The sequence below is a fragment of the Pelophylax lessonae genome, assembly GCF_965119305.1.
Source record: "Pelophylax lessonae genome assembly, chromosome: 5".
Lineage (NCBI taxonomy): Eukaryota > Metazoa > Chordata > Amphibia > Anura > Ranidae > Pelophylax > Pelophylax lessonae.
Genome location: NC_138772.1, coordinates 191,979,165 through 191,994,936, shown reverse-complemented (window position 1 = coordinate 191,994,936; position 15,772 = coordinate 191,979,165). Strand labels below are relative to the sequence as shown.

The window sequence follows — 15,772 nt, the reverse complement described above, 5'->3', positions numbered from 1 at the left end:
ACATTTTTTGGGTAAGCAGATGGTGTGTGCTTTGTCTTGGTCATGGTACACTGAAGTTGGTGCAAACAGCTTGCAGTGGGTTTGCAATAGTTTATCAGACCACAGTTGGAATGTATATATACTGTATAGATATTATTCTTGATATCGCATTGTCTTTTAGGCACTTTCACACGAATGGTCCAATTCGTCCTGATCTGCCCAAAAAGAGGGTAACGGATCCCCCTTCTATTGGACCCTCCATTCTCCACTATGGAATGGCGGATATAAATGGACTTATGTCCATTTGCACCCACCTACCTCCAATCTGGTCTGACAAAAACAAATGGAAGGGGGATCCGTTACCCTCTTTTTGGGAAGTCCGTTTACATTTGACTGGCCATAGAGTAAAGTGGGCTGTGTCTGCTTGGTATAAATGGAGCGGACGCGGATCTGTTAACCTCCTGCTCTGCTCAGGGGGGGATCAGCAGACAGATTCCCTTCTGAGCAAGGTAAAGTCTGTCCCATGTGAAAGGGGCCTTATTGTTGATGTCTTTTTGTCACATCCCCTCTCCTCTGTCTGTCCCCATGCACCCTAACTACCCCCATCTCTCTTTTTCCATTACTCCGTCTTTATGTCCCCCCTCTCTGTCCTCATCTATTTCCCCTCTATCTCTAGAAGGTCCCCATGATGTACCTGTACATGCACCAGGCTGTGTAACAGGCACAGTCAGCCATGCTTCCACTGAAGATCCGTGCCATTCCTGCAGTCCTGCACTGTGCCTGCTGGCCCCTCCCCCTGGTCTCACTCAGCTCCTCCTCCCCCCTGATGTGCCTGATGTGTGGAAATTAAAAACTATCATCTGCCTTTCATAAGAGAGAAGGAGGAGGGACCGTTGTTGCTAGTGAAAGTTAGTGCGGAGGCAGCTCACAGCACCCAGCTCTGTGCTGCCTGTCACGGGTCGGCTGTGCTGAGCAGGTGTAAACAGGGCGGCGCCAGCATAAGCACTTGAGGGACCCTCGGCTTTAGCGCCCCCCCTCTCCTGCCGCCCTAAGGCGGCCGCCTAAGCTGCCTTATTGCTGGCGCCGGCCCTGTACTTTGAATAAGTAGTGGGAATACTTTAAAAAAATCATCAGGTTATTTTAGTTTACTAGTATTATACCGAGCTATGTGATCAGCAGACACAATCTTTTTGGCCAACCTCATAAACAGCGCAATGAATGTCTTTACTATAGCTTTTTTATTATTTTTTTACTTTGATTTATAATAAATACAATTTACCTTTAGTTTATGTACAATTCATATTACCTTTATTTTTAGAAATATGAATTAAATGGCTTATGTTAGCATAATGTATAAAACATGTGTAACAGTATATGTTCCTCATCCATTATGTCTGTTTCCCCAGGAAATTCTATCTCTTGGTACAGTGGTGCTAAGTATGCTGGCCTCAGCGGCTGCTATTATCGTTTATTCAGTGGAATTTGCAAATCCGCAGCTCTTTCCACACTTTAAAAGTGATGTGAGTTTTTTTATGTACTAAGTATGTTATAATAAAGTTCTTCTTCACGTTTATATGTGAGTAGTGCTGTCAATGGACAGTTTAGATTTAGGAAGGCTATACACAGTTCGAATCTCGGGCGGTTCGGCAGGAACCGGTGGTGATTCAAACCATTAATGGGCAGGCGGAATATTAATGGGCAGGCTGAATGTACCAAATTGATCGATCAATCAACTTGGGTAGAAGATTCGCTTGCGATTATTGCTAGCAGCTGTTGTAGCTGCTAGCGATAATCACTGTCTTCTCCCTGGAGAAGACAATGACTGGCAGGAGGGATTCCTTCCTCAACACTGTGTTGATGCGTTAATCAACAAATTTCTTTCCTGCAACCCGTGGTTGCAGGAAAGAAATGTGCTCCGTGTATGGCCAGCCTTAGTAAAAGCAAAACCATGAAACCTAGACAGAAAATGGCTTGGGTATCACTAAATGTAGCTATTAGCCAAAAATCATACATCATTTTATATTCCTGGAACCATTTACTGGCTTAGAAAAACATTCTAGATCCCAGTGGCATTACAATTTACAGATTCAGAACTATGGATTGCCCAGGTAGCACATTTTCTGACCTTATTATACCAGTTTATTTGTTGATGTGTGTGTTCCATTGGGGAGATCTACTTCTTTACATCTTGCACCAGAAATGTAACAGAAAGTGAGAAGAAATCTTTACAAAGTGATAGGCAGTTGTCAGAATTGAAAGACCCCCCCCCCCCTCTTTCTTGCTTTGGTGTTCTGTAAAATTTTGGATATTCATTACTGTCTCAGCGACAATGGTCACATGGACCAAGAGAGCACAGAACCTTCCCAGCAGACACAGACAACAATAAAAAAAAAAACAATTTATAGAAACAGCCAGTGCTCCTTAAACACTTTAGGGTTGAAGCTCTACTGACTTCCAATGTCCAATTGTGTGCAAACAAAAAGGAGGATTTTTTTTTTAATTTATTTTTTATTTTCCTTGCCCGTGATTGGATATTATTTTGCAAAGTGAAAGTTCACCACATTGACTAAGCTCTGGGGAAAATTCCCATGCAAACCGCAACTTCCCTTGCAAATGTGAAAGTCCTACTGGCCTTTAGTAAATCAATAACAAACAAAGGGTTGGGGGGACACACCCTAAACATGCATTTCTAAAGCTGGTGCTGCTATAAAAACCAATATACATATATAACTACAGAGGATAGCGCACACATACAAAATAAATAACCATCAAATATAACAAGGCTACTAAGACCTGATCAAAATGAGTAAAAATGGGGATTTTTTTTTTTTATAAATTCAATGTTTATTAAAAAGGTAATAGGCATACAACATATTCTATAGCAGTGGTACATGTCCAAAAACAGTAGACAAGCAGAGAACAACGTAGGAGGTAATAAAAAAAACATAACTCAGGACAAGTGATCCCACAGTGATAAATACTTAAGGCAAGATCAAAGAGCCAACTTCAGGGCATAGGCCCTCCGGAAAGGTCACAACCCCAACCCCCGCCAGCATCTATCAAATGGCCGGCCTGTGGAGACAGAGAGGAACCGATCCGGTGGCCCGCCCCGCTTGTAAAAACCGAGAGGTAGGTAGGTTACGTATGCCCTGGGGGAAGGAGATCCCCAAAAGAGAGGAAGCACTAAAACAGGAAAAGGAAGGAGAGAATACAGTGCAGAGGATGGGAAGGGTGTGGAGAAAGGCGGCAGAAAGCGCTAAAGAGAGGAGTAGAAGGTGAAGATGTAGAGGGGGGGGGGGTGGCCACCCGGCCCGCCGACATCCATATAGGCGATCAAAGTTTTATATTCATCGGAAAAACTGAACTCATGCCAGTAGAACCATCTTTTGAGGAACTTCTCTCTGGTGCCCCTGTCGGCCGCAACAAGGTCTTCCATCTCATTGATATGTGCCACTTTACGTAGCCACATTGCTACCGTGGGAGGGTGTGCCTGTTTCCAGAGTAGAGGGATACAGCTCTTAGCCGCCGTAAATAAGAGCGGCAAGATCGATTTCCGATAGGAAGACCGCGGAAAGCTATTGTGGTGGAGGAGGAAGAGAGCAGGACTAAAAGTGAGGGTATGATCCGTGAACTTCTGCGAAATCCGCAATACCTCATTCCAAAAGGGTTGCAGACGGTTGCAAGACCAGAAAACGTGGAGGAGGGAACCCACCTCCTCCCCACAGCGCCAGCAGAGAGCCAAACATGATGGGAACATCTTATGCAGTCTAGCTGGGGTGTAATACCACCTTGATACTTGGAGCACGGTGAAGTCTTATAGGTGAAATAGAAAATACGCTCCACCTGGTGGTCCGACAGAGAGAGCCCCAGGTCCTTTTCCCACCGAGTCAGGTACAGGGGCCTGAAGGACGGGTCAGAACCTGATAGAAGGCGATAGAGCAGAGATATGGTGTGGCGCAATGGAGAGTCCGATGAACAGAGATCCTCAAAAGGAGTAAGGCGTCTAGTAAACAAGGTTGCCGGTGGCAGGGATTCCAGGAAGTGAGCCAACTGTATCTTTTGCCAAAACGACAATGTGGCAAAGGAGCTATCAGAAAAGAGAGTTTGCCGAGAGATCCAATGACCTCGGACAATTGTCTAGCCTGGTGGCGGCCGTTAGTCTTCAAGGCGCAAAAACCCGGGAAAAAAAATGGGGATTTAGTCCCACCATATGGCCATATCTATAAAATCAATATACAGTACATATATTCAAGTTCAAGCAGTGTTTTCTGCAGCTAGCACATCTCTCCCATGTAAGGAGTAAGTATCTCCTATGGTTAAGAGAGGTTGGATTTATCCTTCATTTTATGGATAGTGTAGAACCCACTGACAATGAGGTACTTTGACGCAGTGGTGGGCTTGAGCACGATCTGGCCATATGGTGGGACTAAATCCTTCATTTTTGCTCAGATCTTAGTAGCCTTGTTATATTTGATAGTTATTTCTTTTGTGTGTGTGCGCTATCCTCTATAGTTATACTTTAGTAAATCAACCCATATGTATTCAACACTTTTGCTGCCAGATCCTACAGACATGACAGCAGGGGGGGTTCAAACACAATCCATTGGCTGCAGGCACCGGGATTGGGTGTGAAACTAACAGGAAGACTCCTGCCGCCCGATTGCTCACACCCCCCCCCGATACCTGCGCCCCCCCCACCCCCACCGCCGTGCCCCACCCCGCCATGCTTTCAGGCTTTCGCTTGCCCATCTGCAGGCCTGGGAGCAAGATGGCAGGTGCCGGAGGCTGGAGGGAAAGGAGAAGTGCAGACACAAGTCCGCTCTCCCCCCCTTCTTGTGACCCGGAAAGCGACGTCTCTGATGTCACTTCTGGGCTAAGCTCTGGGTGTCCCTGGGTAATTTAGTCAGGAAAAGATGTTTTGAAATGCAATCTGCATTGCAAAACATGCAGTGGAGCCAAAAGCAGACATGCATGGTCTTTTAGACTCTACATGTTTAAAGAGAACCTGTCACCTTAAAAACATCACATAGGAGACTTTTTGTCCCCTATGAATGAAAAAAAAAATGCAAAAAAATTAAGTTTCACCCAAGCACATAAAATCCCCCCCAACATTTTTTAAGGCCCTGCACCTCCACATATAAGCACATACGAACGTAAATGCATGCGTCGGAGCCCCCTACGCGTAAAAACGTTGATTGCAATACACATGTTACATGAATCTTCGGCTATAGAAAATTTAGGGTACTGAAGTTTGTTGCCATTTTACCGGCACACACAAATTTAAGGTTGGATATTTTTGGTATCTATTTACTTGGTGCCCTAAAATTCACGTGTGTGTTTTTTACTGAAATTTTGCATTCCTTAGATCTTTTTGGTAATAACGTGTGACATAAAAAATTGGAACTAGCATATTTTTATTCTCTAGGGTGTCCAACCTTTTGGCTTCTCTGGGCCACATTGAGTGTAGAGAAATTTTCTCGGGCCGCATATAAAATATATACTATAGTTAAGGTATATAAGTAATAAAATGCCACCGCGCCCTTCTCGTGCCGCCGCGCCCCCCGCATAAAATTAATTAAACTAGAGGATAATCAAATAAAATGGAATCAGTATACAGAAGTTTACTTCTTCTGAGAGATATCAAAGGAACACTCTAACCACCATGACCACTTCAGTGATTTGAAGTGGCCATGGTGGTAGGAGTCAGAAACACTGCACATTCTCACCTCCCCCCCCCCCCCCCCCTCCCCTCCGAGGCAGCCTCTGCCTACCGTTAGTTGGAAACCGCTGTGGCCGTGCCCCCAACCTGACTTCCTTCTTCCCTAGCAAAAAAAAAAAATTGTCAGGGGGCAGTGGGCCGCATTGCCTGAGGTTCCGGGCCGCAGGTTGGACATGCCTGCTCTCTGCTTTCAGAAAATATAAAATGTTTGGGGTTTTTTTGTAATCTCAGGCGGAAAATTATTTTTTAAATGTGTGCAAAAACCGCAAAAATGGCTCTAGCAGCCAAAAGGTTAAAACAGAGCTGTTAGTTTCATATACTGAACTCTATAAGGAAGCCCTCTGCATAGTGTGGTCCCTAAAGATAACTGTATGCTATATGATTTGATTGTGCAATCTTCTTTAGATCTACCAAAAACTATGTAACGTAAGGGCCTGTGCAATTGTCTCAAAAATGTTTGGATTGTATAGGTTTGCACATATTAAGTTTCGGTAAATTAAATTAGATTTTTACAGGGATTGTACAATTCAGATTGTAGTGCATAAGGTTACCTTACTCTAACACCCCAGTTCCCATCCTGGGACATACATGGAAATAATAAATAGATTAATAGCAGGTATGCCTAGAGGCAAATACTTAATCCCTAAAGCTTAAAGTGGATGTAAACCCTCTCCTATACCCAGTGAAGTGAAAAGCCTCAGATGATACACAGGGATGAAACAAATCTCCCTACATAAGTTTTACATGCATATCTGCTTACTTTAGCTTTCTATACTCTTTAGAATTCTAACATCGTGTTAGAATTTTTACTTCCTCATTCAGCAGTAGGAGTGGAGTCTTGGCATACACTGTGTGACAGCTGATTGGAGGAAAGGCACACACCCCCTCCACATAAGCAGAGGAAGGAAGGAATGTGCAGAGCTGTGCTGTGAATAGACCAGCTCTCTGCTAATCTATTTATAGCACCCACCCTGAAACAAATCTCAGAGAGAGATAAGTAAACACTACAGATATATGTGCCTTGATCAAATTTAATGAATTTGGTTTACATCTACTTTAAGTAAGTTTAACTAAAAAAAAAAAAAAAGAAAAAAATCCCTACAGCTTTTTTGACATAGTTTACCTATAATATAGAATGCCACATGTAGTGCAAACAGCTGAATTATGAAGAAATCTTCACTGCAGGAAGGAATGACTGTCCTCTTCCTAGCTCTGAATTTCCAGTGCTGCAGGGGTTAACCACTTTGGGTCTTCAGACAGAGCAGCAGTAGAGATGGCTCAATGGTAGACGTCCTCATCTCCTCCTCCATTGAGTAACATTCTTTCATTGACTACACTGCCTGTAACATAACCTGTGAATGGAGGAGAGTCTGAGTCACAGGATTCTCTCCATCATATACAGATCGTGTTACAGGAAATGTAATCATTGAAAGTATGTTTCTCATTGGAACAGGAACGAGGAGGGAGAGTGTGCCTGTCAGAACACCTGTACTGCTATTCTGCCTCAAGAGTCAGAGCTGTTAATCATTGCAGTGTTGGAAGTTCAGAGCAAGGAGATGGATGGGTACCCCATCGCTCCCAACTGTCCCTGATTTTTCTCCCTCTGTCCCTCGTTTTGATCTGATCTATATAGCAAATCAAAATGGCTGAAGAATGTAACTGAAGATGTAAGCCATCAACAAGGGAGCCCCTGGTCAACACATCGCTGGAGTGGAGGTGAGCATAGATTTGCTTTAAAAATTATGTAATAAAAACAGAGGTGTTAATTGCATGTATTTAAAAATCTGTGTGAAATCTATGTGGGCATTTTTTACTCCCATTGACCATGGACACGGGGCACTTTTTAACTCCCACTGACCGCTGATGCAAGGGCATTTTTTATTCCCACTGACCACTTTATTCTTGCTGACTATTGATGCACAGGGCATTTATTACTCCCACTGGCCACTAATGTAGGGGCTTTTTTTTTTCTTTCACTGACACTGGAGCATTTTGTACTCCCACTGATGTAGGGGGAACTTTTTACTCTTACTGACCACGATCTGGCCCCAAACAATTTGATGGACTATGAACTGGCTCTTTGTTTCAAAAGTTTGGGGTCCCCTGGTTTGTTTAATACCTAAAATAATAACAAAAGAGTAATAAATATGAGAGATAGGCCTGCAGAGTTTTGTAGAGTCTAAAATGCAAAGTAGTACAGTAAACCCCCCTCCATCGCGGGGGTTACGTTCCGGAGCCACCCGCGAAAAGTGAAAATCCGCGAAATAGAAAAACCCTATAAAAATACACTGTAGGCATGTTTTTTTTTTTACTGTCACTGTACTTTTAAAAGCATTTTAGGGTCTTTAAACACACTTTTAAACCAATAGAAACTCATTTAAACACATAAAAGGCCATAAGACAGAGCAAGAACTATGGAAAACACAAAAATATTTAATTTTCAATGATTTATATAGTAAAATAACATTATAGAAAAAAAAGGCAATATACCGGGACTGCAAAAACTGAACCTCGATGGAGCGGGGGTTTACTGTATATATACCACCAGGGCTTTTTTTCAGCTGGAACTTGGTGGAACCTTTGGCTCAGGCTCTCTGCTCCCCGCTCACCACTATCACTTGTAAGCATAGAAGTCCAGCTTCTGTGTTTACAAGTGACAGCTTATCTCCCAAGAGCTTCCACAGATCTGATCTCCTGAGCAGATCCCACTGAGTGCAGGAAGGGGACAAGGGAGATGCAGGTGTCCAGGTTGCAGTGTGGTCATGGGTGGGGGGGCATCGCATTGTAGGCTGACCCTCTGTGATCTCAAATTTTCCCTGGTGCTCATATGCCGATACCCGTGCTGGATCTCCCTGAAAGTGAGATAGGCAGAGCTGCCTACAGTGTGTGGGGAAGTACTAGAGCCAGCAGGGTGCTTCATCTTATTACGGCAGCAAAAATAACATATTGACGAAAATGCTTTTAAGGAGTCAGGGAGAAGATGGGGCAGTGGAGTGGAGGGGGGGTTCTGTGCAGGGTTTAGAGCTGAAGAGCGGTGAAAGTGCGATGTGGATGGGGGATGCAGAGGTGAGCAGCTGTGGAGGAGGGCTGAACTCTGCACTCTGTGGGAAGCACACCCTTGAACTCTGCACTCGGTGTGTAGTACAACCCTGAACTCTGCATTCTGTATGTAATGCACTCCTGGTACTTAATCCTCCTTTACGACCCTCCCACTGTTAGTGAAATTTAGCCACGCCAGAGGGTGTGTGTGTGAGTGTGTGTGTGGGGGGGGTCGTGTTTATTCATGGACAGACAGAACAGGAAGAGTTTATTTAATTTGTTTTTTGTTTTTTTTAGCAGTTAGGAAGAGTTTATTTAATCCCAAAAAAAGAGTTGATTTTTGAGTCACTGAAATGAACATAAGCAAAACTAAATGTTATATTTTGGTTAATACAAAACAGAATGCTGTTTTCTTGCAGGTTGCACTAGCATACCGAGTGGATGCCAGCATTTTAGGACTGTGTGCATTTGAGCTTGGAATATCTATCTGGATCATCATAATCCTAACGTTTTCATGGAAAGTGTCCATTTATGAGTAGAAAACATTCTAAATGTGAAAGCACTTTCTCCATTGTATGTTACCTTTTATAGCATTATGCTGGCCACAATCACATCCTCGTTCTGCTAAGGAGCTGAAGGCTAACAAATACCCACTAAGATGTCAGTAAAATGTATACATTTCTAATTTTTGTTTGAAAAAGCTAATTGTTTGGATCCAATAAGCATTATCAGTGCAAGGCAAAATGAATGTGAATTTCTGTTCAGCATTTCATATTATTGTAAAAGTTGTATTTAATTTTAATGGTGGATACCAATGTTAATTGTAAGAATCAGATGAACATTTTCAGTCCAACTAATGGGAATTTCTGGTTTGCATTTCACATTATTGTAAATGTTTTCTTTAATAAAAATGAAATTCTTTTGTGCCGGTAAAATAGATATGACTTCTTTTTAGGCAGTTTATTGCATAAATCACCTTTATACACCATGTCATCTCTGTGGAGTTTGGGTGACCCTTGGCATAATCGACCTTTGTGGTGTGGTCAAGGTTGTGGTCAGGGGTGTAACTATAGATCACGAGGGCCCATAGCCCATGTTTAAATAGGGTCCCCTTATTCTTTTCTAGTAAACTATCCTGTACTCAGTAGCTCCCCAGCCTTCTTCAGCATACTAAATATATGATCTCAGAAATTTGTGTAAATTTTAAGCCCTCTAACCCCCCAAAGCAAGCAAGTGCTGAAAGAAGTGGTCTATTAAAAAAAAAAGCAATAACATTAACCATCGGATCATTTTATATGATGCATAATTGTTAGTGATCCTGCACACAATTACACTATAAACTTGATAAAAACTTGCAAAAATTCTGGCTTTATTTTTCAGAACTACAAATCTAAGCTACCTTATTACTGTTGAGGAAACACCCAGATGTTTTACAGCTTGGGGAATACTGCATTAGTCATACAGGGTAAATTTCAGAGTGTATGGACTGTACTAGTATTTCTGAGGGCAATAAACCTATACTGCTAGGACAGCTACAAAAAGATAAAAGATGGATCAATGACTAGCAATCCTGATGACTTCTGTGCATCTGATGTCAGCTCCTGTAATGAGCTCAGCCCTGGGTCCTATGGCAGCCCCATGGGCTGCTATGGCTATACTTATGTCACTGGTTGGGGTCAGCCCTGGGACACATTCCATTTTACTAACAAGCTGGAACACTGAGCAGACAGGGCTGATATTGTGCGGAGTACTTGAATGGATTGTTCTTGGTGTAGAGCAGGGATATGCAAACTGTGGCCCTCCAGATGTTGCAGAACTACAAGTCCCATGAGGCAGAGCTAGACTCTGACTGCCGCAAGTATGACACTCAGAGGCAGAGGCATGATGGGACTTGTAGTTTTGCAACAGCTGTAGGGCCACAGTTTGCATATCCCTGGTGTAGAGGCAGTTATGTGAAAGTGAAACCATGCCCACCACTGGAATTCCTACACTACTTGCTCATCTCAAGAATAGAGCAGCAGTCTCCATGATGTTTAATAATATAAAGGCTTCAGGAGATCATCACTACGATATAAAGCAACTGGAAAAAAGTGTCTTGGTATCTCTGGCAGTTTCGCACACTTCTGAAAAGTCTGTAGCAAAGATTTGTGTAGCGCTACACCCGTAGGAGCCGCTGGTATTCCCTTGTTTCAGCCCCACAGCTATTTCCAACAGCCAGATGCAGAACTTCCACTCATTACTCCAATGAGCAGTTTAGGGGTTGTACTGTTTTTTTGTTCCATTTTATCTTAAGAACTTGGATAGGTGAACGGGGTATAGTGGGATACTCCAATTGAACTATGCACATTTGAGGACAGCTTACTCCGCAGAACCGTGTAGAAGACTGTACAAAATGGGGAAAAGTCCCTTCCTAGTAGAAAGACTTTGAAGGACCTTGCTCTTCAAGACACCAGCCGGTGTCCCCTTTAGCTTACACCCAGCAGCTGACTTCTTGCACCCAGGGGGATTCAACCCTGTTGGGAAACCTTGATCTAAAGACATATATTAGCCTAATAGTGAGTCTCAGCTGGAGCATGTAGAGCATAAGCAAATATTGTCTAAATAAAAGGTATGTGTGTTCTTCATCAAGTCTTTATTTGCTTTGTGTATTTTCTTCCAGATCTGTGCAGTAATCCAGTGTGAATCTTTACTTCTGTGTAGGAGCTTCCTGTAATTAAGACCAGTCACTGCTGCTCTCTCTACTTGTGCAGGGTGGCTGGTCTTGTCTCCCCCTCCTGTATTTTTTTTAGGCAGTCTGTAGTGAGTGGAACTTAGTTGCCCCTCCCACAGCTTTGCTCAGGTCATATACAGCACAGTGATGCCACTGCTACTTTTACAAGGTAATATCTGGGGTTGTGAAGGTTTTTGATGTACACAAAGTGGGTTTATATCCTATGTGACTATTGAGGAATATATTTTTTTTATCAAAGTTCTTCTGCTCAGGGTTCAGCTTTAAGTGAAATTCTACAAGACTTTGTTTTTTAAAAACGTAGCAGGCCTGGACAAGGTTGTTTGACATCCAAGCTGAAGATGCCAAAGCTCCTTTCCCTCCTGAGCTGGGACAGACCATGTCCACATGTACAGTAATTATTAACCACTTGTGGACCGGAAGATTTTCCTGCTTAATGACCAGGCCCGATTCGGCACTGCGTTACTTTAACGGACATTTGCGCGGTCGTGCGACGCTGTATCCAAATAAAATTGACGTCCTTTTTTCCCCCACAAATAGAGCTTTCTTTTGGTGGTATTTGATCACCTGTGCGATTTTTATTTTTTGGGCTATAAACAAAAAAATAGTGACAATTTTGAAGAAAAAAAATATTTTTCACATTCTGCTATATAACATTCCCAAAAAAAATTCAAAATCAAAATTTTTTAACATTTTATTCCAATTTGTTTTCTGCTACATATATTTGGTAAAATATACCGGGCGGTCGTAAAGGGGTTAAAGGGATTGTAAAGGTAGAAGGTTTTTCTTAATGCATTCTATGCATTAAGTTTAAAAAAAAAACTTTTGTTATTCACGCACCTGATGACATCAGCTCTGACGAAACGCCTCGTGCGCGATTACGTCATTTCCGCCCCACTGCAATGCAGATCCGATCGCTGACCCGCATAGCGTTCCGGAAGTAGCCACCAGCGAGGGATTCGCGGCCCCTACTGCTTCGGACACCCGTTTACTTCATGTTCATGTGAGTACCTGATTTTAAAACTTATTGAAATAAAGCATTTACCAAGCGTACATCACTATATCAGTACTTCTTCTTGTACACTACCACCATTTGAGGAAGAGAGGCTCCACCACCCAGAGGTTCCACTGCCCAGGTGTAAGAGATACCTTCCCCCCCTTGAGAGTCCCATACATCCAATTGGAGAATAAGAGGACAGTATACCAAGGCTTATTACCCCCGTAGGGGTACTTCTTTCCGGTGAGTGCGGGAGGAATTGGAGGGGTGCACTGGTTTTGTCTCACCTATCACCCAGCACGCAGACCACCCGGAAGATCACCACTAGATTGAGATTTCTTTCTTCACTGTACAGCACCTTCAAAGACTGTTTGTCACCCCTTGGTGGACTATCACATTTTTGCTTTGTGTTTCAGCACCATATGGACTAAATTAATAATAATTTTTTTACCACTATATTGGTTTAATTACGTGACCAATATTTGCGTGACCACCATTATCATCTTAATCCCTTTGTATTGACACCCAGTCTCCTTGCACATTAATTTGAACATTAACTTATTTACTATTATATCTATCACTATATTTATTTAATTGTTATGAGCACATCTCTAATTAGAGTATATATGTATCTCTAATTTTATGCATTACCAACACCACCTTCACATTGGCATTATTTTTTTGTTTATCAACTTATCTGAATATTTATTGCTTAATATTTATTGCACACATCACTTTGAGCACCACTTTGGGGAGAGTGCCCCCTAAAACTGCTTTATAAAACATTTGTTTTTTATGTTTTACACTGTCAATTGCATGCCAGTACCTAAACTAGCACACTAGCACTTTAGATTGTGATTATTGGACCAAACTCCTTTTTACACTAACCGCATACAACCAGGCAGCGCCATCACACATCACCCATCCCACATTTTTCACATTCTGCTATATAACATTCCCAAAAAAAAAATTCAAAATCAAAATTTTTTAACATTTTATTCCAATTTGTTTTCTGCTACATATTTCTGGTAAAATATACCGGGCGGTCGTAAAGAGGTTAAAGGGATTGTAAAGGTAGAAGGTTTTTCTTAATGCATTCTATGCATTAAGTTAAAAAAAAAAAAACTTTTGTGTGAAGCAGCCCCCTCAGCCCACCTAATACTTACCTAAGCCCATCTTTATCCAGCGATGTTGCAGGAGTTTCTCAACTGCCCGGGACTGTCCTCCTCATCGCAACTGGCTCTCCCTGCAGTCAATCAAAATCAGTCAGCCAATCAGAAGAGAGAAGGGACGGGGCTGGGTTGCGGCTCCATGTCTGATTGGACACAGGGAGCTGTGACTTGGCTCATGTGCCCTCACAGCAAGCTGCTTGCTGTGGGGGCACTCAACAGGAGGGAAGAGCACAGAAGAGGGACATGAGAAAAGGAGGATCCAGGCCACTCGCCACTCTGTGCAAAACCACTGCACAGAGCAGGTAACTATAACATGTTTGTTAATAAAAAAATAATTAAAACTTTACATTCCCTTTAAAAAGAAAAAATCGGCATAAAAAAAGCAGAAAGAGAGAGGAAGTAATCAATAGGAAATAATTATGCCAAATAAGAGTTAATAAGTCTGGATCCAGGCCACTCGCCACTCTGTGCAAAACCACTGCACAGAGCAGGTAACTATAACATGTTTGTTAATAAAAAAATAATTAAAACTTTACATTCCCTTTAAAAAGAAAAAATCGGCATAAAAAAAGCAGAAAGAGAGAGGAAGTAATCAATAGGAAATAATTATGCCAAATAAGAGTTAATAAGTCTGCAAAGCGGCTTAGTGGTTGCCATTTATGCTTTGCAGCACTGTGGTCCTTGGTTTGAATCTCAGCTAGAACACTATCTAAATTGAGTTTGCATGTTCTCCCTGTGTGTACTTGTTTTTTTTTTTTCCCCCCACTCTTCAAGAACAAGCTGATAGGTTAATTGACTCCTGCCTAAATTGGCCCTTATGTATGTGCAAGTTGGCTATGCACATGTGGAGCAGGGGTCGCGGTGGGGTGGTAGTCACATCCTCCATGTTTACCTCCTTGTTGGGTGCCAAGCAAGGGTCACATGAGAGACCTGCCTCGGGTGGGTTCTTCTGGGCTATGTTAGGCACGTTGGTGAAGGTTACTTGCCTTGCACATGGGGTACATTTTCTTGAACAGACAACTGAACTCCCACTGATGCATTTAAGGGGACATACAGAGCCAATGCCCAGGGCTAGATTTACATTTCAGGAGCCTATAAGCAGAGAATTCTCAAGCCCCCCTGAAAAAAATGACTGTAAGACCGACTTTATTTTTCTTGATAAATTAACGCAAAGGTGAATTTTAAGGCAAACAAACACATAAACTGCCAACATTCTTGTGTAGCACCCTCCTAGGTAGGTGCTAGGAAAAACATATATGTGGCCCTGTCTGCCTATCAGGGGGGCCTGATCAGTCAGTTAGGCTGTCATGTGTTCCCAGGTGTGATCTGTTGAGTCTGGGGAGTCTCCCCACTGTATCCAATGAGGGCTCTTGTTGGACAGTGGAGGAAACCTGGCCAATAGCACTCCAGGGCTTATATCTGTCTCAGTGGGTGGAGTTTGCCGCAATGCACCCTGGGACTGGGTATAAGCCTGAGGGGAGCACGTGACAACACCTCTTTGTCGGGAAGCAGAGTCCCAGGAGGAGGCTGGCGGCTGTCTCTCCTCCTGTCAGAGCAAGTGAGGGTGTCCTGGGTGGTCGGCCTAGAGGACCGGAGGCTGAGCTGGGCTACAGGAATGATCCGAAGTGCTGTGGACCGAGTGGAGCTGCTGGACAGAAGTTTCTTGGAAAAAGTGTTGTGAGTACTCGAAACTGCCCAGGGGTCTGCCTGAGAGAGGGGACCACTCCAGAAGGTCAAAGGGATCGGGGAGCCAGCTAGCCAGTAGTGGTGGCTTAGAAAGGGGGTGCAAGTTATCTAAGCCCTGAAGATTAGAGAGAGAAAAGGGGCGCCGGTGCGGGCCCTGAAGTGTTCAGCAGTGCAGCAGTGTATTTAAGTAGCTACCTCAGCAGGAGTGCTTAGGGGAGCTTGAAGAGGACTCTTTTAGTCCCAAGTCAGTTCAGCGTTTTCAGTGTTAACAGGCAACTGGCCAACTTTTTTGTGCTGTTGTTGCTAGCGATAACCCAGGGGGACCCATACCCAGCAAAACTGGAAAAATAAAAAAGATGAGGTTGCACCGAGTAGTTATCCAACATGCCTAACCTTAAATTTGCGTTTACCCATGAAATGGCGACATACTTCAGTACCTTATATTTTCTATA

At 43.0% G+C, this 15,772-nt stretch overlaps 1 protein-coding gene across 1 annotated transcript in view; it reads left to right on the top strand.

Annotated features, from left to right (window-relative positions):
- The window catches only part of LOC309556658 (uncharacterized protein), a 34,651-nt gene extending 24,992 nt beyond the window's left edge, over positions 1-9,659 (top strand). The window contains exons 5-6 of the mRNA XM_082259114.1: positions 1,386-1,499; positions 9,157-9,659. Coding sequence (XP_082115240.1) covers positions 1,386-1,499; positions 9,157-9,276 — 234 coding nt within the window. The 3' untranslated portion in view covers positions 9,277-9,659. The remainder of the gene's footprint in view (positions 1-1,385; positions 1,500-9,156) is intronic.
- Positions 9,660-15,772: the final 6,113 nt, after the last annotated feature.